Source organism: Candoia aspera, chromosome 5, assembly GCF_035149785.1.
Source record: "Candoia aspera isolate rCanAsp1 chromosome 5, rCanAsp1.hap2, whole genome shotgun sequence".
NCBI lineage: Eukaryota > Metazoa > Chordata > Lepidosauria > Squamata > Boidae > Candoia > Candoia aspera.
The window spans coordinates 68742774-68767191 of NC_086157.1; the positions used below are offsets into that span (position 1 = coordinate 68742774).

The window sequence follows — 24418 nt, forward strand, 5'->3', positions numbered from 1 at the left end:
ACAGAGAAAGCTGAGAATGAGCAAAAGTGCACCAAATACAAACTTAAAAGCCTTGCTTCCAACCCAGTCCCGCCCCGAGCGCTCGTTAGCAACCACCCCCTCCCAGGTGCTAGCAACCGTTACATCTGCCTGGGAAAGTAACCTTGAACAGAGTTGCAAACCCAAACATACATTCCAAAGTAGCAAAATAAAGAGCACAGCAACAATGGAAAATACCAGCAAACGTTCAAGCATGTAGGACGCAGAATAACGGGTTGACATGTGAAACGTTACGATGTTAACAGAACATCAAAATGGTGAACATGACAGTGGTTGTCTATTATTTCTGAATGTCCATTAAGTCTGTATTTAAGAACTGGAGCTGAAAGACCAATGTTCTAACAGTATAATAGTGAAATGAAACTGAACGGGTTCAGAGGGAGTCACTAGTCGTACAGTTTTCATGGAAAGCACAGATCCTACTAAAGTTCATAAGCTCTGTGAAGGGGCATAACCCATGTGTGAATTATAGTCCATGAAGAAGAACTCTGCTTTACAGTGGCCTTTTTGTACTTTTGTAGTTTAAGGCTTTAGTTTTTACTTTTAATGCCTACAGCTTGGGATTGCTGTCTATATATGCCCTGAAAGCCATTTACTTACTGGCTTTTCAGGTTGAATCAGGTGGTGGATGGCCAATAACAGGTCTTTTCAATAGTGACACTGTTTTGTGGAAGGTTTTCTTTGGACAACTATGGGACATACTTTTAATATGTGTGGGGTTTATTAAAGCCAGCAGTTAAGACAATTATAATTAGACTTTTATAGTGTTAGAATGGCTATCCCAAATTTTAATGTATTTGTTATTTAATGAAAATTATTTTCATTATTTCATTCACAAAAGGGTGGGGATTCTCTGACCCATAAGCTGATTTCAACCCACTTAATGAGAACCTGCTCCTTTCTGTGGAATGGTCACTTGAAGCCATCAGGGTACTGAAACTGGCTTTCTGATAGGTAACAATACAAAGGACAGGTTGTTCAGATTTCACTGGAAGTTTTCTAATCTCAAAATAGATTGATAAAATATTTGAGATAAGGTTGAAATAGCTTTCCTCATGCTTGAGATGGTTTAAAATTGATTGTGCATTTCTACATTCTGGGCCTGTGGGACCCTATCTCCTCTTGACAGAAGGACAGGGAAAACAATCCAACTTATCAGAAGCTACTGCTTTGAGGCTTTTTAAGTGGCACTTCCAGGTATTTTGCCAATCTATTTCCTCCTGAGAAGTGGTGTGTGAAAGCAGCTGTTGGAAAATACAGTCTTCCAAGCAATTTGAAGCTACACCTCTGTGGCAAGGTGAGTTTCTCTGATGGGCTTGAGATGATATAATGGTTTCAAGGTTAGTGTTTTTTGCCTGTGGACCCAAATTAGGCTCAGTGTCATAGACACAGAGAAGCTTCATGCCTGAAGAACAGCTGAATGCAGGCATACCTAGCTGTAAACATTTAAAAATGGCAGAAGCATTAAGTAATGAAGCCAATTGTTGGGCATTCTTGGAGCTGTTTTTGTACAGTATGGATTAGTGATACTGTATCAAGGAGGAATCTGTAGTTGGAGATTCAGCAGGAGCAAGATGGACTCGAGTAATCTGCTGAGTTAAGTAGCTGATGGAAAGGACTGCAGTTTTCAGACAACAGACTAGAAGTCGATGAAGACAAAGTCTGACAAAGATGATGGAATCTAAGAAGCCCAGGAAAGTTACTTTCCCATCTTCTTGTTCTCCTCCATAGAACAGAACAGAAGTGAAAGCACAGAAAGAAGCTGTGTGAGAGGGAAGGAAGAGATAAAGACATTGTAAAAAGCTCCATTTGAAATGATCTGCGAAGAACTTTTATGTATAGTTTGTTAAACTAAGGTCACTGCATGTATTAAGGTAAAGGTAAAGGTTTCCCTTGACGTAAAGTCCAGTCGAATCCGACTCTAGGGGGCGGTGCTCATCTCCGTTTCTAAGCCTTGGAGCCGGCGTTGTCATAGACACTTCCGGGTCATGTGGCCAGCATGACGACTCGGAACGCCGTTACCTTCCCGCCGAAGCGGTACCTATTGATCTACTCACATTTGCATGTTTTCGAACTGCTAGGTGAGCAGGAGCTGGGATTAACGGGAGCTCACCCCGCCGCGCGGTTTCGAACAGCCGACCTTCTGATCGGCAGCTCAGCGGTGCATGTATTAAATATCACTATAAATAGAGAACCCTGTCTGCATGTCCAGAAAGTTCCTGTCTCTTTTTCCCATTCTACCCTCCAAAAACCTCTCAGAGCTTTTTTTTTTTTACTTACCTGGTGGGAAAGATGAGGAAAGGCAAAACGAAGAGTCCAAGTACATATTGTGTTCTGAAAAGTAGTACCTCAAGACAGTAGGATGTCAGTAACCAAGGCTTTGGTCGTTACCTTCTGGTATCATTTGGCTGCAAAGAAGAGGGCTAGGGAACAGTTAATCTTTCTTTTATTAATTGGGTGGCTTATTTATAACAAAAAGGCTTTCATCTCAAAAGAAAGAGAACCTTTAATGCAATTAAGAATGCTTAGGGAATTGCAACTGAGAATTTTAATAACTGTCCTTTCATTATCTTTATGTGTGATATTTATTATTGCAAGATTTTTTAAAATATTTGTGAGATTGACTACATACATGTGTCTTTCCTTATAAATATGAATATATTATTTCTGATTGTTTCTAAAAGAAAAGGTGATAGTGGGACAGCACAGACTGCATAAAGTTGCCAGCTTTCATCCAAAGTATTTCTAGATAGATCTAGTGGGGGGGAAAAACTACTAGAAATCCAGAAGACCTTCTGTCACAGTGACCACATCCCTGAACTAGAGAGTCCAATCTTCTAAATCCACACAAGGTAGCTTTTTTAATGTAAGGGTGATATTATCCGGGACCTGACTCGAGACAGTGGTCACACCCCGGACTTGGTTTTCTTGTCTGAGCAGTGGCAATGTGATCTGAGGGGAGAGTTAGGTCTGTCCCCATTGTCATGGTCAGACCATGCCCTGGTGACCCTGAGATTCTATTGTGCCACCCTGGTCCACAGAGAGGCTGGACCCATTCGATTGGTCTGCCCCTGGCGACTGATGGACCCAGTAGGGTTTCAGAGGGAGCTGGGGGTTATTCCCGAGGGCCTGCTGCATGGTCCAGTGGAGGTCCTAACCACGGCCTGGAATAGGGCCACAGCTGGGGCCTTGGACAGTATCGCACCTGTGCGACCTTTCTTGCCTCGTTCAACCTGTCACTCCCCGTGGTTTATGGAGGAGTTGAGTTTTGAAGAGGGTTAAGAGACATCTGGAGCATCGCTGGAGGAAGACGAAGACTGAATCTGACCGAACACAAGCTAGAGCCGCTATTAAGACCTACCTTGTGCTGGTAAGAGCGGTGAAATGTGAATATTTCTCTGCTCTTATTGCATCTGCAGAATGCTGTCCGATGGCCCTGTTCAAGATCACTCAATCTCTTCTGGGTCAGGTAGATCCAGAGACCCACCTACAGGGCTGTTCGGAAGAGTTTTCACAGCATCTGCAGGATAAAATCGCTCAGATCCATTCTAAGTTGGACTCTAAGTGTGAAGTGGAGTCTGGGGAGATGCCAGGGGAATGTACTTACCCTGTTATCTGGGAACGGTTTGATCCTGTTGGGCCTGAGGAAGTGGACAGGATTCTCCAGACTGTGAATGCAACATGTCAGCTTGACCCATGCCCTTCCTGGCTGATAAAATCAGCCCAGGAAGTGACTTGTGGTTGGGTCCAGGTGATGGTTAATGCATCCTTGAGGGAGGGGGTGTTTCCAGCTGCCTTTAAGGAGGTGCTGGTGTACCCCCTCAAGAAGCCATCCTTGGACCCTACTATACTGGGCAATTTTTGCCCTGTCTCCCACCTTCTTCTTGGGAAAGGTGGTTGAGAAAGTGGTTGCATTGCAGCTCCAGAGATTTTTGGAGGAAACATTATCTGGACCCCTTTCAGTCAGGTTTCAGGCCAGGATATGGGACAGAAACCGCATTGGTCACACTTATGGATGATCTCTGGCAGGAGCGGGATGGAGGGAGTGCATCCATCCTGGCTCTCTTGGACCTCTCAGGGGCTTTCGATACCATCAACCATGGTATCCTTCTGGGGCGGCTCAGGGGGTTGGGGGTGGGTGGTGTAGTTTTGCACTGGTTCACCTCCTTCCTCCAGGACCGTTCGCAATTGGTGGTGATAGGAGAGATCTGGCCCTCGACCCCTCCATTGTTGGGTGCTGCAGGGTTCAGTACTCTCTCCTCTCCTATTTAACATCTACATGAAACCACTGGGTGAGATCATCCGTCACCATGGGATGAGGTATCATCAATATGCTGATGATACCCAGTTATGTATCTCCATCCTCGGTGAAGTGATGCGGTCTCCACCCTTTCCAGGTGCCTGGGGGCTGTGGGGGCCTGGATGGGGAACAACAGGCTTCAACTGAACTCTGGTAAGACAGAGTGGCTGTGGATTGATGGCCCTTCGCGTTCCAGGAAGTTGTCATCTTTGGTTCTGGATGGGATGGCACTGCCCCATTCGGAACCAGTGCGGAACCTGGGGGTCCTCCTGAACTCGTGGCTTCTGCTCAAAGAGCAGGTGGCAGTTACGGCCAGGAGGGCCTTTGCACATCTTCGCGTAGTGCGCCAGCTACACCCATTCCTGGACCGAGATGCCTTCTGAACAGTCACTCATGCCCTTGTCATCTCCCATATAGACTACTGCAGTGCACTCTACATGGGGCTACCCTTGAAAAGCATTCGGAAGCTTCAGCTGGTCCAGAATGCGGCTGCACGGACAGTTACCAGGGGTGTAAAATCAGCCCATTTGACACCGTTACACGAGATGCATTGGGTACCAGTTTGCTTCCGGGTCCAATTCAAGGTGTTGGTTATCACCTTTAAAGCCCTACATAGCATGGGACCAGGGTACCTGAGGGACCGTCTCGTCCCCATAACATCGACCCATCCCACCCGGTCAGGCAGGGAGGGCATGCTACGGACCCCATCAGTAAAGGAATTTAATCTAGCGGGGTCCAGGAGGCAAGCCTTCTCTGCAATGGCGCCCGCCCTTTGGAACATCTTGCCCGAGTTGAGACAGGTTTCCTTGCTCTCGGACTTCCGGAAGAAACTTAAGACCTGGTTCTGCCGCCTTGCTTGGGAGGGGGAGAGTGATAGCTCCACCTGGGGATGGCTGGCACCATAGCACCTCTTAGTGATTGTGTTCCATCTCCACTTGGATTTTACATTTGTTTTTATGTATATTTTAATGGTAATTTTTAGGTGGTTATGTTTTTAAGTGTTATTTTATTGTAAACCACCCAGAGTCCCCCATTGGGGGAGATGGGTGATGATATAAATTTAATAAATAAATATTTCACTCAGAAATGGCCAGTTCCCTCTGAGCTTCAAGTAATAAGCCATACTTGCATCTACTTTAAGATTGCTAAATATTACTTTCCATATTCAGCTGAAAGTGGGATTAAATAGTTCTCTCCAGCACAATATACTACAGGTAGTCCTTGCTTGGTGACCACAGTTGGGACCAGCAACTCCATCGCGAAACACTGCAGTCACTAAGTGGAAAATGTTGGGCTTACCTGTGATGGGCTTACCACCTCACTTCTCCTTTGGTTAAGTGAAACATTGTGGTCATTAAGCAAAACATTACGTGACCTCAACTTACAATTTTGCCTCTGCCTTTTGCATTAACTCTGCTTGTCACAAGCCAGTTGCAAAGCACACAAATGGCGATCATGTGACTGTGGGATGCTGTGATGGTCATAAATGCGAGGATTGGTCGCAAAGCTATTTTTGTTTTTAGACCGTCATAACCTCAAATGGTCGCTAAACTGAAGACTATCTGTATATTATTCAGGAATGGTAAAACTTAGGCAGTAAAGGCACTTTCCATTAGTCAAGAAATTACTTTGCCCTATATAAAGAAATAGGATCTCCCAGAGAAACAAAATGGAAAATAACAGATAATTAATAAAGGACAACTCAGGCTATTGTTCAGTAATCTTACACTTGTGAAACAAAAGCAAATATGAGGAATTATTTAATTCAAAAGTAGAATACCACCAAAATGCCTCAGTATCACTTTTACTGTCGATTAAAATGGATTTTTGCATTTTAAATTTTAAGAAATCACAACAGGTGGGGATGGGGAACAACAGAGCAGTAAAGAAAATATTTTGGTTCAGTTTGTCTATCATGCATTTTTTTAAAATAGATATTTAATAAATAAAGCACTGGTAATTCCAGAAGAAAAGTCTAATGTCAAGATAACATTGTGCCTATTTTTTTAAAAAAAATCTATTTTTATCCTCTTCTATGAAGAATTTGTTACTGATGACTTGAATTAGCATAGCAATAATACATTTCTGAAACAGAACTACAAAACTGCAAGTACAAAATAGTATAAAGAGTCTTAAAGGACTCCAGATCCAGGACTTAATCTTAAGTCACATGATATAAGCAAGCTTATGAAAATTAAGCAGGTCAATTTCTTGATTAATTTTGAGAATGTTATATGCTGCCTTGGGCTCCATTATGGAGGGAAGGCAGGGTGTAGTTGAAGTAAGTTTTTGCATACTGCTACATTTATTTCCATGGAAAGGCAGATTATTCAGCTATACAGAATGATCCTGTGTCTTATTCAATAGACCTATACGATCTCTATTACGTTTTACTGAATTTGATTTAATGTAATTTCCCTTTGTATATTACCCAGAATCTTGGGAATGGAGTAATTTGCAAAGGTATATATAAAATAATATTTTGCTTGTTATAATATACCTTTCTTGTCATATTATCAAATCCCTAAAAACTGTGGAATTTAAGACATATTAGATGAACTAAAAGTGATACCTCGAAATTAAACAAGTTATGAGCAAAAAATGAAGAAATCATGATCATGCATATTCAGATGTTTCCATTCCTCAAAGTAGAAGCTACCATGTTGTGCCTTGGACAGATATACATTGTCAAAACAGTTCTGCATTGCTCCTTATAAAAGAGAGATCTTTAGTGTTTGCTTGCTTAAAGACTTAACATTGAAAATATTAATGTTTAGGTGCTTACTGAAGCATTTTCAACCTCTTTCATTTGTATGTATTTGCTAATAACACAATCAATGCAGAAATTATTTGCAAAGGAGTCTTGAGACTCTATCCAAGCTTGCTGGAAAATATAAAAAATGTTACCTCTTGGCAACATAAACCATTTCTAAATTAAAGCAATACACTGCTTTTTTCTGTTAGTGTTATTTAATGTAAATAAGCATTTCTTTGCACAGGAAAAATTGGCAAGAGTTGCCATTAGGAGTGTTGTGCAATTTAAAATTTTAAATTATGACTGATAATAGAAAAGTGTTTTTTCAAATATACTACTGATATTTGTAAATTCAAAATCTTAAAAATCTCTATCAATTTGTGTTTTTCTAATAAGTCAGCCATGTTTCTAGCAACAGATGAGAAATAATGTAAATTACCCTTAAATGTGAATTTCATTTTCCTTTCATCATATTTCTACATAGAAAACATAGAAGCTACATTATGGGAAACTGGAGTAATTCCTGTTGCCCTTGTTCTACCTTGAGTCTGCTGTCAAAATTCCATTCTGGATTGTTTGTGCAATGGGTATTCTTCCAATTTAAGGAACTGTGAACATGTCTCCTGCAAAATCTCTGTGATGCAGATAAGCCAGATAGGCAGGTAGGGCACTACCGGGGTCATCTATTAGCTTACACAGCTACTAGGTTCTGGAAATGGCAGCCAAATGACACCACCAGAGAATTACACCTTGATAGGCTGAGGGCAATGGCATGAAACTTTCTGCATGCTAAATATTCAACCTATAATTTAAACACCAACAATTCTCCAAGGATCATATGCCTGCCTGCACTTCTATATCATATCAATATAACAATTATGCTATATACCATATATAAAATAGAGGTGTATAATTCACAAATATACCTTTCCCATTAAAAAAAATATAATTCATTTGCAACCAAAGTAGCCATAAATAAAACTTTTTTTATTCTTTGATGTAATTTACAAGCTACCAGGTACCATGTATTTTACACTGGTCACTTTAAAATTGATGTAATAACAGAATAGCCCAGACTGAACAGAAAACTGTTCATGAAGTAAAGGATCTTAAGTTAAAAGTAAAATAATACTGTAACAGATAAGTGGCGAAAAAGCAGGTTTGCCAAAATAAATCTGACTTGTAATGTTGCACGAATTTTGGCTGACTAGGAACTGAGTACCATGCGATTCTCAGCAATATTGCCTGCAGTCTGGTTAACATCTGTACAGTCCTTTCTTTTCTTACAGTTATTAAAATGAAAGAGTTAAAAACTATAGCAGCAACAAGCGAATCCTGTGACAGGAAGGCAAGGGTTAAAGAATAAAAAAACAGTTTATACAGTGTGCTTAAGGAAGGTCTTCAGAGTTTATCTTCCATCAGCTGGAGTTCGACTAAGTGATAACATGATTCGGGCAAAACGCTCACACAGTTCATGGGTGGAATAAGAAGGTAATTTTGGTGAGTCATTGAAGCCTTTAATTTCTGTAGAACAATCTAGCAATTTTGGCAGAAAATCCGTCAATTTTTCTTGTAAGTTAGCTGTAAAGACAAAAATGTATGCATTTATCCTCCATCTTGCAAGTACTTTGTATTTCTTAGTCTGCAAATAGTTTTTAGAATATGGACAGCATTTTTACTCTGTTTTCACTGCTATTACCAAGAAACAAGCAAAACACCTTATGAGACCCCTGACTGATGACTGATTCTAGCTATAGTTATAAAACTGCTTTCCTGTGGCTGCAAGTCCACATGGGCACCTCTGGGATGAAGAGAATTATGCATTCTAAAGAATAAGGCTAATAATAAGAAAACATTTCTTATCACTCTCTAGTATCAGTTGGTCCACTGAAGCTGATGGATCATTCAGTGGTTCAGCTCATATGACAACCTAGCACAAAATACTTAACTGTAATACATGATGTACGTCTAGGTGTTATAATACATAGTTTGTATATATACAAATGTAAATAATACAATGTTATGATGAATATATTAAATTTGTTCTGCTTTATGGTCAACCTGATAGATTGTGCCTATCAATGGTAAAATGTGTCAATAATTACACTGCTTTCACCATAACAGCTCAATTTCTCTCCCCATTTCCCATACAGTAACTTTAAGGATACATTAAAATCACTCCTACGTGAATAGAAATTCAAGATATTTTGCTTTGCATTTCAACTGATGTGTGCAAATCCAGGAAATGTAATTTATTCAGGCTAGTTATAAATCGTATCATTACTATATGTCTAAAAAATTACATCTAGAAGTAACTTACGCTCCATTTCTTGTCCAAGATATGAACACCACCTGTTTCTCATATCTTCCACAGCAACAATATCCTTTTCCTCTGTTTCATCCACCAGCAACAAAGGCAGACAAGGGACAATAAGCTCATTCATAATTTCCAGACCCTTATTTACCTGTTGATCATCTCCAGATTCAAATTGTGTAGCAGCACACTCATTTAATTGCTTCATGCAACATTAAAACAAAACAAAAAACAAAACAAAACAAAACAAAACAGTAAGTATTCACACTACTTCCAGAGAGATCCAGTTTTTCAACTAGATATTTTCCCCATGCAAAGTTAGAAGGTATAGATATAAAAACTTAAGAATAAGCAGTAACCCCACTGTAACAAAGAATGCAACGCATTTCAAATAACATGACTATATACATGAGAAGTCTTCTGATATGTATTGTCATAAAGAAGGGTGAATAAAAGCAGGGATTATCGAAATTTGTGGTGTCATGATCTCCTAAAATAATTAATTTATGTAATCCCCACCCCCATGATAAAACTGTTAGAACATGCTCTAACAGTTCTCCCTCTCTCCCACAGGACTTCTGGCTCCACTGCCTTGTCTTAGAGACAGTGGAAGCAGTGATCTAGTAGAAACCAGCTCAAGACTATCAGGTACAGGAAAAGGCAGGAGGAATACTCAAATGACTCAGGTTAGTGGGGGAATTTAAACAATGGGCACTTGGGCTACCAAGCAGCCCTGAAATGTGTTGAGGTGGAACAATCATCTTGCTATGTTTGGCCAATAGCAACAAGACTGCAAATGTCATTCCATTGTAACAGTTCCACCCAAACTACATTCTTATTCTTGATACAGATTGCTTCAGTTTACTTTGGTCATTATCACTGATGATGATGATAACAACAAGCTGAAAACTCTGAAAATTGATTTAATCAAGGCATTTACCTCACTTCTCTCATATTAATACCAAGGCTGGAATTAAATTTGATAAAATCACTGATAATGTTTTCTTAAACTGATTATGATTTTATTAAAAAAAACAGAACATTCTACACTACTGGAATCAAGGCAATCTCAAATAAGAATTTTACTTACTAGCAAACTTTCTCTTCTGTAATGGGATATCAATTCTTCATCGTGCCCTCTATACAAACCATTTGATGATAGTTCTTTGTTCTTGTGATATGCACATATAAGATACAACAAAGCTTCTTTAAAACTAGAAAACAAATTTTCAAAAATAAATTTTCAAAAGCCATCAAAATCATTTTAATAACAATATATACATCTGGTGTACACAACCAGATAATCAATATTTACATTTGTATACAAAATATTGGAATAAAGTAATAAGATTGCTCAGATTTTTATGTTGTAAGAGAAAAATACAGTGGGACCAGCTTACACTGCATGTACAATTATTAGGCAAGTTGTATTTTTGAGGATCTTCAGCAAATGATCGTTACCTTGTGGTGGTGCTGGAGCTTGAGCACCTCAATGATGCCATGAGCTAAACTCTGAAGGGCCACCCAAGACGGGAAGGTCATGTCAGGGAGGTCAGACTAAATGCAATCCCTGGGGAAGGTAATGGCAATCCACCTCAGTATTTTTGCCGTGAAAACTAAATGGATCAGTACAACCAGAGATATGTCGGCATACCATCAGAAGATGAGACCCCCAGGTCGGAAGATGGTCAAAATGCTACTGGGGAGGAACAGAGGATGAGTTCAACTAGCCCCAGACGTGATGACGCAGCTAGCTCAAAGCCAAAAGGACGGCTAGCGGCCGACGGTGCTGGTGGTGAACGGTGAATCCCATGTTCTGAGGATCAACACACCATTGGAACCTGGAATGTAAGATCTATGAGCCAGGGCAAATTGGATGTGGTTATTGGTGAGATGTCAAGATTAAAGATAGACATTTTGGGCGTCAGTGAACTGAAATGGAGTGGAATGGGCCACTTCACATCAGATGACCACCAGATCTACTACTGTGGACAAGAGGACCACAGAAGAAATGGAGTACCTTCATAATTAATAGTAAAGTGGCTAAAGCAGTGCTTGGATACAATCCAAAAAATGATAGAATGATCTCAATTCGAATTCAGGGCAAGCCATCTAACATCACAGTGATCCAAATATACGCCCCAACCACAGATGCTGAAGAAGCTGAAGTAGAGCAGTTCTATGAGGATCTGCAGCACCTACTGGACAACACGCCTAAAAGAGATGTTATTTTCATCACGGGAGACTGGAATGCTAAGGTGGGCAGTCAAATGACACCTGGAATTACAGGTAAGCATGGCCTGGGAGAACAAAATGAAGCAGGACATAGGCTGATAGAATTTTGCCAAGACAATTCACTCTACATAACAAACACTCTCTTCCAACAACCTAAGAGACGGCTTTATACATGGACTTCCCCAGATGGACAACACCAAAATCAGATTGACTACATCCTTTGCAGCCAAAGGTGGCGGACATCTATACCGTCGGTAAAAACAAGATACATGCATCACAACGGGGGACATGCCTTTCCGGAGAAGGGAAGGAAAGAGGAAGGAATCAGTGATAATCCTTTAACCACTAAAAGGCAAATACCAATAAAGGACAAAGGAGCCATACCTTTGCCCTGACCCAAGAAGCCATCATCCTATCTCCCTGACATCTCTGCATTACATCGGGAGGCACACCTGCGCCGGACACAGGAGGAGGACAGAGGTAATCAGCGCTAATCCCCCTGCTCGCCCATCGAGACTTCGGAATCGCACCCTGATCGCCCATCAAGACTCCGGATCAGGACTTTGGGACAATGGGGGGTGGAGAAGGACCAGGTCCGCACCGCGGGTATTTACCGGCTACCTCGCACGCCATGTGCTCATTCCTGTGTTTTTCAGTGTATGCATTCTATTCTCAATAAACCGGAAATCCTTAGCCCTGGCTAGTGAGTCTGTGCTTTGTGGGAATAAGGGCAACCATTACACAAGACCTGGAGCTGACTGTAGTTCAGATCACGAACTTCTTATTGCACAATTTAGGATCAGACTAAAGAGATTAGGGAAGACCCACAGATCAGCTAGATATGAGCTCACTAATATTCCTAAGGAATATGCAGTGGAGGTGAAGAATCGATTTAAGGGACTGGACTTAGTAGATAGGGTCCCGGAAGAACTATGGACAGAAATTTGCAGCATTGTTCAGGAGGCGGCAACAAAATACATCCCAAAGAAAGAGAAAACCAAGAAGGCAAAGTGGCTGTCTGCTGAGACACTAGAAGTAGCCCAAGAAAGAAGGAAAGCAAAAGACAACAGTGATAGGGGGAGATATGCCCAATTAAATGCAAAATTCCAGAGGTTAGCCAGAAGAGATAAGGAATTATTTTTAAACAAGCAATGCGCGGAAGTGGAAGAAGACAATAGAATAGGAAGGAGAAGAGACCTCTTCCAAAAAATTAGAAACATCAGAGGTAAATTCCAGGCAAAAACGGGTATGATCAAAAACAAAGATGGCAAGGACCTAACAGAAGAAGAAGAGATCAAGAAAAGGTGGCAAGAATATACAGAAGACCTGTATAGGAAGGATAACAATATCAAGGATAGCTTTGACGGTGTGGTCAGTCAGCTAGAGCCAGACATCCTGAAGAGTGAGGTTGAATGGGCCTTAAGAAGCATTGCTAGTAACAAGGCAGCAGGAGACGACAGCATCCCAGCTGAACTGTTCAAAATCTTGCAAGATGATGCTGTCAAGGTAATGCATGCTATATGCCAGCAAATTTGGAAAACACAAGAATGGCCATCAGACTGGAAAAAATCAACTTATATCCCCATATCAAAAAAGGGAAACACTAAAGAATGTTCAAACTATCGAACAGTGGCACTCATTTCACATGCCAGTAAGGTAATGCTCAAGATCCTGCAAGGTAGACTTCAGCAATATATGGAGCTAGAATTGCAAGATGTACAAGCTGGTTTTAGAAAAGGCAGCGGAACTAGGGACCAAATTGCCAATATCCACTGGATAATGGAAAAAGCCAGGGAGTTTCAGAAAAACATCTATTTCTGTTTTATTGACTATTCTAAAGCCTTTGACTGTGTGGACCATAACAAATTGTGGCAAGTTCTTAGCGGTATGGGGATACCAAGTCATCTTGTCTGCCTTCCGAAGAATCTGTATAACGACCAAGTAGCAACAGTAAGAACAGACCATGGAACAATGGACTGGTTTAAGATTGGGAAGGGAGTACAGCAGGGCTGTATACTCTCACCCTACCTATTCAATTTGTATGCAGAACACATCATGCGACCAGTTGGGCTTGAGGAATCCAAGGCTGGAGTTAAAATTGCTGGAAGAAACATTAACAATCTCAGATATGCACATGACACCACTTTGTTGGCTGAAAGTGAAGAGGAACTGAGAAGCCTTATGATGGTGAAAGAAGAAAGTGTAAAAGCTGGCTTGCAGCTAAACCTCAAAAAAACCAAGATTATGGCAACCAGCTTGATTGATAACTGGCAGATAGAGGGAGAAAATGTAGAAGCAGTGAAAGACTGTATTTCTAGGTGTGAAGATTACTGCAGATGATGACTGCAGTCAGGAAATCAGAAGATGCTTAATCCTTGGGAGAAGAGCAATGACAAATCTTGATAAAATAGTTAAGGGCAGAGACATCACACTGACAACAAAGGTCCACACAGTTAAAGCAATGGTGTTCCCCATAGTAACATATGGCTGCGAGAGCTGGACCGTAAGGAAGGCTGAGCGAAGGAAGATCGATGCTTTTGAACTGTGGTGTTGGAGGAAAATTCTGAGTGTCTTGGACTGCAAGAAGATCAAACCAGTCCATCCTCCAGGAAATAAGCCAGACTGCTCACTTGAGGGAATGATATTAAAGGCAAAACTGAAATACTTTTGCCACATCATGAGAAGACAGGACACCCTGGAGAAGGTTCTGATGCTAGGGAGAGTGGAAGGCAAAAGGAAGAGGGCCGACGAAGGGCAAGATGGATGGATGATATTCCAAAAGTGATGGACTCATCCCTGGGGGAGCTGGGGGTATTGACGACCGACAGGAAGCTCTGGCGTGGGCTGGTCCATGAAGTCATGAAGAGTTGGGAGCGACTAAATGAATAAACAACAATTTTTGAGGATGAATTTCATTATTGAACAACTACAGTGCTGTCGGTCAATCCAAAATGTTAATAAGCCTCAAACTGAATATTTAAGAAAGTAAAAGTGAGGTTTTGGCTTTCTTAGGAGCATATCTATGTGTGCGCAATTATTGGGCAACTATTAGTGTGCAGAATTATTATGCAATTAAATGAAAAATGAAAATTCCCCCATCTCACTCGTTTATTTTCATCTGTTAAGGTGAGAATAATAAACAAACAACTCAAAATTTACAAATAAACATTTCTGACATTTCAAACAAAAAATCAGTGACCAATATAGCCACCCTTCTTTGCAGTAACAGTCATAAGCCTTCCATTCATGGAGTCTGTCAGTTTCTTGATCTGTTGACGATCAACGTTTTGTGCAGCAGCAACCACAGCCTCCCAGACACTGTTCAGAGAGGTGTACTGTTTTCCTTCACCGTACATCTCCCGTTTGAGAAGGGCCAAGTTCTCAATAGGCTTAGGTCAGGTGAGGAAAGGGGCCATGTCATTATTCTTTCATCTTTGAGGCCTTTACTGGCTAGCCACGCAGTGGAGTACTTCGATGCATGTGATGGAGCATTGTCCTGCCTCAACATCATGGTCTTCTTGAAAGATGCAGACTTTTTCCTGTACCACTGCTTGAAGAAAGTGTCTTCTAAAAACTGGCAGTAGGTTTGGCAGTTGATTTTGAGTCCATCTTCAACCCGAAAAGGTCCAACTAGCTCATCTTTAATCATACCAGCCCATACCAGTACCCCACCTCCACCTTGCTGGCGTCTGAGTCGAAGTGGAGCTCTGTGTCCGTTACTGATCCAGCCACAGGCCCATCCATCTGGTCTGTCAAGGGTCACTCTAATGTCATCAGTCCATAAAACCTTTGAAAAATCTGTCTTCAGTTATTTCTTGGCCCGGTCTTGCCATTTCAACTTATGTATCTTGTTCAGTGGTGGTCGAGTTTCAGCCTTCCTTACCTTGGCCATGTCTCTGAGCACTGAACACTTTGTACTTCTGGGCACTCCAGATAGGTTGCAGTTCTGGAATATGACAGCACTGGAGGATAATAGGTTCCTGGTAGCTTCAGGTTTGATTCTTTTCAAATCTTTGGCAGTTAATTTGCGTCTTTTTTTCTCAACACATTTCTTGCGACCCTGTTGACTATTTGCAACAAAACGTTTGATGGTTCTGTGGTCACGCCCCAATATCTTAGCAATTTCAAGAGTGCTGCATCCCTCTGAAAGACTCTTTACAATTTTTGACTTTTCAGAGTCAGTCATCTCTTTTTTGGCCCATTTTGCCTGAGGAAAAGAAGCTGCCTAATAATTATGAACACCTTGATATAGGGTGTTGATCTCCGTACACCACACACCCCCTCATTACACAAATACATATCACCTGATATGCTTATATCCAATAAGCATTCAGGTTTATACAGCTTGGAGGTGGAAAATATGCATTAAAATGATGCATATGGTCAAAATACTCACTTGCCTAATAATTGTGCACACAGTGTATGTATGACTATTTATTTATTTGTCAGTCATATTTCTACTTTGCTGTAAACAAGATAACTCTTGGCACCTTACAGTATAATCATACCCAACCTCTACATAAAAACATAGAACACGAAAAGCAACAAGAAAACAATATGACATCAGGTATAAATTTAAGAAAAGGCTCTCTGAAACAATTGAGATTTTAATATTTTTCAGAAAACCTGCAAGGAGGATCCAGCCTGATCACCAATGGGAGGCTGTTCAAGATACCAACGCTGCCACAGAAAAGCAGCACCTTCGAACTTCAGTTCCCTGAAGTTCTAAAAAGTAAGGGATTATAAGTAGTTTCTCCCTATCTGTTCTAAAAGATTGGGTGAATACTGATTGGAGGAGACATGCAGGTATCCAGATTTTTTTGTTTTGTTTGCCTTTCAATTGTGTCCAATCCTCGGCGACTGCCTATACTTAGTCCCTGAAAGGGCTTATAGGTTAATATCAGCACCTGAAATTGTAGTCAAAAACCAACCAGTAACCGGTGTAGGGCCCACAGAAACACTATTATACGGTGGTGCTTAAAAGCTTGTGAACCCTTTTGAATTTTCAGTATTTCTGCATAAGGATGACCTAAAATGTGTTTTATTTTTTTATAATTTTACCATTTTCGTGGATGAAAACTGAAGATTTGTCTATACTGTCACAAGCTTCTCTATCCTTTTACATATTAAGTTATCTCTTGATTTAGTTCTGTTCCAAATATAAAACAATTTCTTTCATAACCATTTTGTGTTTTGTTAAAAACAAAAAATATATATATTTTTTAATTTTTTGAATTAAAAAATGTCCTCATATTTTAGGGAAACAAAAAAGAAAAAGCAGCAGCAGCATTTCTTGGTCACTGTTTATAGAAGAAACTAAAGTCTGCAAGCTCAGGTACTACTGTTCACTTATATCCTGACCCTTCTCTAAAAAGGAGTAAAACTGATATACTGTCTACAATAGGAATCATCTACCATTAAGATAAGTTGTAGTGGAGAAAATAACCTGAGAATTTTGTACTATGCGATAAAGTTTACGGATTTAATACAGTATTTATGTTTTAACCTAGCAATCTTTTCTTTTTTTAGAGTAAAGCTTCAAGTATATATATATTTTTAAAAAATGTTTATGGATTTTCTTACTTCCTTTTTTGAAAAAGTTCCAATCCCACCATGAGATATATCGTTGTATCTCTGAAATTTCTGTACTCTTGGTGCCACCACTGCACAAAAATGATATAAAAATATATAAATAAATATTAAATTCACAATTGTTCTCCTTTCCTAACATTTATTTAAAATAAATCAGCAAAAACTCTACAGCCATTCAAATCAATGTCTTGTAACCAATCTTTTTTTAAGTACAACACATTTTACTGACTTGGATTTTCTTATGTTTTCCACTCCTTTTTAATTCCTGTTTAACACATAAAGCTGACTGCAAGCAAGTTAATAATTAAACCCAGGTAGCATTAGCCACTAGTTTTCCAAAAATGTCCAACAAATGATTATAAAATAATTGTGGCTATACTGGGGAGCTTCCCTTTTCTGCAGGATTTTAAAATACATTTTTTCTTTCCAATTTCCTAAATAAGTTTCAAAACAGAATCCTAACCTCATAATCTTCCATATTGACTTCATCTGGCTTTATCATTTGAATTTTGGCTTGAGCCACTTTCATTATATTACGGCACCTTGGGAAGTAAAAGAAAATGCATTAATGAAGATCATATTAGCCATGCTTCAGAGCAACAAGCATGAGAATAATTGGAATAAACATTATTCCAGGCAAAGAATTGATAGCTTTGGTTTCAGATAGCCCTGCTATTCCCTACATTTATTTTAAAATGAGGTCAAGTTGATTTTGCACCACTTCAAGGCTTCAGATGGAAAACTGCATAAAGTTGTTCTTTAATTTGGCAGGTGGGAGGGCTTCAAGTCAGCTTGATTTCTGGCAGGTATATGGACAAGTCCATGCAATTTTCTGGCAAAAATTTTGGACGTGGTTTACCACTGCTTTCTTCCTAGGGCTAAGAGACAATGAATAGCCAAACTTACCCAATTGTTTTTTGTATGTAGTGTAGGACTAAAAGTTACAGTCTTCTAACTTCTAGCCCAATGTCTTTAACCACTACGCCAAACTGTCTCTCTTGAGATAAATTAACGTCCCCCTTTTCTTGTAAAAACATGCATCATAGAAAAAGAAGTCATATTTTAACATTGATTTTTCATGTCTGTTTAAGTACAAGGCTAGGTTAGGAACTGGCTGTTTAGACTTTTATTTGGCAACTTTGAATTAAGAATGACCATTTCTCCAGTAATGCTGACATTGTAAGCTATACTAAAATATCGTCTGAAAGTGCTGCTCTAAAGTCAGCAATGTTTCAGATGAACATCTCTTTTTTTTTCCTTCTATAGTGGGAATAAACTGTCCTTGTTTTCTTTCTTTAAGAAAATGACATACACCTTTAAAATATACAACTGGGTATGAAATCCTAGGCTTGGACATGGTTACCTGTTTGGCAGGTTTTATGCTACTGATAGAATAAAATTGTAAGGTCCTCCAGACCTTATAATTATGTACAAGAGATGCACAAACACTCAGGTTGTATTTTATTTTCACATTCTCCAAAATTGCTTGATTCTGTACCATTGTATTTTCTATACTATCAGTCTTAATTTTTATTCTTTGATTTCCTACTTTTTCCCCTACATGTTTGTAATTATTCATTTTTTATTATCTATCCCTCATTTTAGGAACCTTCATTCTACAGTATTTATTTTTACTATAAACACAACTTAGAAAATATTTCAATCTCTCTCTCTCTCACACACACATACACACATAAACATTATCAAATAAACACCATACACTTTTCTTTGCTTGATTTAGGTAAGGTAGGATAACTTTAATGAAAAGTGCACCAGCCTATTTTTTTTTTGTTAAGCTAGAAGTTATAATTAAGTGTCACAAGGTGGAGCTGTAGTACTGTTTCTAAGCAGTTGCAATATGACATAGATTTTCTTAAACTTTTCATTATCACTGAATATGAAACTGTATTTCTTTCTACTAGGAACACCTATGACTGTTTCTGTTTAAAAAAAAAAGGTGGGAAGGAATATTCAAATAAAATGTATTAATAATACTGCTTATTTCACTAACACTTAGCATAAGAAGCAATGTGATCAAGAGGAACTGGTGTTTAAGAACCAGTACTAGGTTTCCCCTCTAGGAGACAATCCAAATCCATCTGAGAAAACCTTGCCACAGAACACTATGGAAAACATTTGGGTCCCCATGGATGGAAGAAACCTAAGGGTCATGTTGAGAGAGAGAGGGAGAGAGAGGGAGGGAGGGGGAGAGGGAGAGAAGAGGATACAGGAAACCACAGACCTTCCAATAGGTTGGAATTTAACAGGGAAAATACAAAGTTCTGCACCTTGGCAGAAGAAATACAAGTTACAACTATAGGATGGGGAGACCTGGCTTGGCAGTGATACAGGAGAAAGGGATTTGGGTATCCTTGATGACCACAGAGATTGACAGCCGGAAGTGCGATATAGCCGCTAAAAAGGCAAATGCTGTCTTGTGCATTAATAGGAGCATGAATTCCAGAATACAGAACGTAATTGTTCCACTGAACTCTGCCCTGGTCAGACCCACCTGGAATAATGTCTACAGGTGTGGGTGGTACAGTTAAAAATGTACATTGACAAACTGGAATAAGATTGGAGAAGGACTATCAAGATGGTGAGAAGTTTGGAAATCAAGCCCCATGAAGAATGGTTAAAGGATCCTAATATGCTTAACTTAAGATGACTGAAGGGAGATATGGTAACAATCTTCAAATAACAGAAGGATTGTCACAGGACAGGGAGTGAACTTACCCCCTGCTGCCTCAGAGGGCAGGACCAGGACAGAGTTCAAACTACTAGAAAGTAGGCTTAACAAAGGATTTCCTAACAACAGGGGTGGTATGATTAAACTACTAAGATTTGTAAATTTAGTACTGTTGCCTCTACCATTATCCGACAAACAAGAGACTGGTGGCAATGTAAACTGAACAAGAAACAAGAACTATGGAGTCCTTGGTGCTCTCTGAGCCTTGTTGTTTTCTTGCCGTTTCATTGCCAGACTAGGCAACATCTTCAGTGTGAAGAGGGAGTGGGCCCACTCCCTCTTCACACTGAAAATGTTGCCTAGTCTGGCAGTGAAAAATCTGCAAGAAAACAACAAGGCTCAGAGAGCACCAAGGACTCCACAGTTCAACCCTGAGCTACAAATATTTGCTTTGATTGGAAACAAGAACTAAACAGGTGCCTCCCTTACTCTGTGTGGCCACTATCTCTTGCCTATTATTTTATTCAAGAAAAAGCGAGACAGAAAGTGGGTACTTGCCTATATCCATATTTGGTAATGGAATACTGTCTGGATCACAATGGATTAGAAAAAAAAATACTTTTATAGAATGTTCTTTATTAAAAAATCTGAATCATTTATACCAATGACATTTAAATACAGTTCCGTGGAGTCCTTGGTGCTCTCTGAGCCTTGTTGTTTTCTTGCAGACGTTTCATTGCCAGGCTAGGCAACATCTTCAGCGTGAAAAGGGAATGGGCCTTGCTTTTTGTTTATATAACATGATTTCCCTTTCCGTACTGAAGATGTTGCCTAGTCTGGCAATGAAACGTCTGCAAGAAAACAACAAGGCTCAGAGATCACCAAGGACTCCACAGTTCAACCCTGAGCTACAAATATTTGCTTCGAAATACAGTTCTATTCTCCTTAAGAATCTTAAAGTGTTTTGATGCAAAGCTGCTTACATAATTACCTTTCGTCAAAACTCAAATTGTGATCTGCAAACTGCTCCAACAATGTTCGCTCGATTATTTTCTTTGGGGCCTGATTCTGGATAAAGTATACAATTGCATGATGCAAACGATAATCACGTTCAGGTGGTGTGTCTTCTTGGGCCAGTTTGAGTAATCTTGCATATTCAAATTTTATTGCCTAAATACAAAATAATGAACTTATTAGGTATTACTGAATTGTCCACTTTCAAAAATAAAGATCTTGCCACACTAAAAGATATGGGCCCTATGCAGATTAAAATTATACATACAGGTCACAAATAACAAAAAGAAGTTCAATTGTGTGATTGCAGTTCCTTTAAAGTAAAGCTTGATATTTAGCATTTCTTTAGAAATAATGTTTGGGTTGCAAATTTTGTTACAGACTGCTTTTGTGCTGATCTATAACAAAAATCTCTATCTCTCACATTTTTTATGTCTAAGAAAAATGGAAAATATTTTTTTAAATAGGAAAGCACAGTATCAGACCAATGTTTTGTACTGTATTGCATAGCCTTAACCATTAAGAGTCACTTCTGGTGAGATGCGTGGCTTTATAAATTTGATAAATAAATAAAAACAAATTTAGTTCTACATTAGCACTGGACTGCATCCCAACAGGGTTTAATATATATGCATCTGCTAGAGTACAACTAACAATTGACATCAGATACAATCTTTATACAGAACACATACAAAAGAACTGAAGTATTTTTAAAAAAATAAAAAAATGTTCCTTAAAAATAAACAGAATTCAAAAGAATGTACCACCATTGTTTCTTATACAGATCTAAAGCTATAGAAAGCTAATACAGTTAAAAAAATACTATGCACATACAGAAAAGAAAAACAAAGAACATATCATTGAATCAATATAACTTTTGAAATATTCATGTAGAATCTTATTTATTTTTTTAGGAACGTAGGTCAATTTTAGAAAATATATATTTAGAACGTAAATACTGTGATAATTTCTAAGCAGGGTTGCTATCTTTTAACTTAAAAATTGAAGAATACAAGAAGAACAAGCCTGTTTTGGATTTATATGATGGGCTATCAGCAAGTCTCTGGTTATGCCATGCGTATGATCCCTTCATCCATCCCTTTCTGCAGCTATGCATATAGCAAGGAAGATCTTAATTATCTAGGTTTCACATTAAAATTGAACCAATTAAGAGCTTTAGAACTAGACAAGATATAAAGTATCCATTTAATATATTTTGGGTTAAATATGACCCAGATTTTAATAAAAGTATACATGCAGGTAATAATGTAAAATGGAAGTGTGAGAGGAAAAGCAGTGAAATACTGAAATTCATCATTGTTTCATACAGTATCTTCTATAATGGAGCAGAAATATTCAGAAAAAAACATTTCTTGCACTAGAATCTTAGTTTATAATAGGAATAAATCCTTATCCCACCCCCCTCCTCCAAAATCAGCCTCCATTATCACTTTATTTAGACATTTAGCTTTTTAGAAGTCATAGAAGTCTAAAGGATTAGGAATCTTTCCTTTTATTAATTTCTTTAGCTATCTCCAATACAAATTTATTAATTTAGTTTCCATTATCACAAAAAGAATATAAATTCTATCATGTTTTAAGACTGTTGAATTAGTTGAGCTTCTAATTTAAGGTATATTAACAAAAAAAGTTGACACTTAAAAATAGTGTAAAATGTGTCAAAATAAAAATGTTTTGAATTTGCAATGCTGAATTTTGAGTTTTTGAGTTTTGAACAGTTTTGAAACAAGGACAAGCGATTCAAGCTCAGAGAACTTCCAGAATGATCAAAACAGCCCACATCTGTTTTGGGCTCAAAACAGTTCATATGTTTTGCACTTTACAAATATATGTTTTTATGCTTGCTATTGGCAGAAAGAAGAGGATGGAAAGAAGAAAATCTATCAGTTGTTACTTGTGCTAGGACAGATTTAATCCAAGCAATAAAGATTGATATATGTCTGTCTATCAACAGATCTATTTGCCTAGTTAAAAAAAAATCTAGAGAAGAAATGTGAGTGACAAATTCAACTGCTGGATTTTGAAGTTGCAGTAAATTTATTGCAAGAGGCAGGTTTAGGCAATTATATTACATAGCAAGCCTAGGTGTGGTTCTGTTCAGTTTTAAGGAACTTAACTTTATAGCCATAATTGTTTCTCCTAGTGAATAATGCACTGATATGGTATATAATTTCATGCAATTTTCTGTGCTTGGGTTACTGGACAACCACCAAGCCTCTCTTCCTCATTTAGCAAATGCATATGCAACCTACTTTCTTAATGGCTCGGAGGGCTTAAAAATAATATTAAAATAATCATATTAAAACATATACTCCTTTAACTTAAACCATTATCATTAGTCCCTAATATCTGAATCTGGGCACCAATTTTTAAGCAGTATCATTTGTTCCACTTATAATCATTACTGAATTTGTACTGAACTTTCCAGTTTTAATCTCAAGGGAAAGTAAAAATTGCATTTATAGTTATAAAAACACCACCAAGTTTGGATGATCAAATTTCAACAAAACACATTTAAAGGTGAACCAACTAAAATTCAAAGAACAAATTAAAGTACAAAAACAGAAAAGGAAAAGTTGAAAGTATTGGTTGTACCTGAAAGAACCCTGCTTCTGGCCCACACCTGTCATATATATGCGTGGCTTTACCTATAGCCATTATAATGCCTTGCATGTTCGGAGTCAGCATAGCCTGTCATAGGAGATTTATATATATTTATATATTGAGCAATTAAAAATATAAATTCAAGTCAGTATGTACCTTTACATACTCATGTCATATAGCAACTGCATGCACAAACTGCAGTGGCAAACATTTAAAGTTTTCTTCAGGGGTTACAAAATTGCAGATTCTATCACCTTAATTATCTAATCTAAATTTATGTCTGAATTAACCTCAGGCATTTAAAAAGGTGTTTTTAACACTTCACGCGCATGCAAATAGGTTTCTAAAGGTAAGTAAAACGGGACTGCCATTTTACTAGGTATCAGGGAGCAATGAAGCATAGCTCTGCATTCAGAACTGTGAACAGTTTTTGTTACAACTGGACATTTAAAGATATATTTTATATTTTAAATATACAAGCTACAGAATGTAATGAGGGCTGTTATATACATATATTCTATGTGCATAATAAATCCATTTTTTTCTCCTTTTGGTATGTGCGGTTGTTTTATTTATGCATTTCAGATGTGTAGCTGCCTGTCATTTTCTCCTCTCAAGGCTTCCAATGAGGAAACTAACTTAGCATTCTACAATCCAAAGCATCACAGTAATTTCTGTTTAGGTCACATTTCTGGAATATTTTTATTTATTTGTTGAATTTTTCCCTTGTTTTATTCCAGGAGTTCAAGGTGGCTTACTAGACTATCTCCCTTTATTGTATTGCCACATGCACAACCCTCTGAAGGAAGCTCAGCTAACTGAAAGTAACTGGCCTAAAGGTGCCCACGGACTTTC

General features: G+C 38.7%; 1 protein-coding gene across 5 annotated transcripts in view; it reads right to left on the reverse strand.

The window, feature by feature from the left end:
• Positions 1–6352: 6352 nt before the first annotated feature.
• USP25 (ubiquitin specific peptidase 25) overlaps positions 6353–24418 on the reverse strand; it is a 78508-nt gene continuing 60442 nt past the window's right edge. For 3 of the 5 annotated variants that reach the window (XM_063305479.1, XM_063305476.1, XM_063305477.1), the window contains exons 20-26: positions 23555–23650; positions 20916–21094; positions 17699–17777; positions 17227–17306; positions 10499–10622; positions 9415–9610; positions 6353–8675 (exon numbers count right to left, since the gene is read on the reverse strand). In XM_063305479.1, coding sequence (XP_063161549.1) covers positions 8503–8675; positions 9415–9610; positions 10499–10622; positions 17227–17306; positions 17699–17777; positions 20916–21094; positions 23555–23650 — 927 coding nt within the window. In that variant the 3' untranslated portion in view covers positions 6353–8502. The remainder of the gene's footprint in view (positions 8676–9414; positions 9611–10498; positions 10623–17226; positions 17307–17698; positions 17778–20915; positions 21095–23554; positions 23651–24418) is intronic. The other 2 variants (XM_063305480.1, XM_063305481.1) reach the window with 1 other exon arrangement.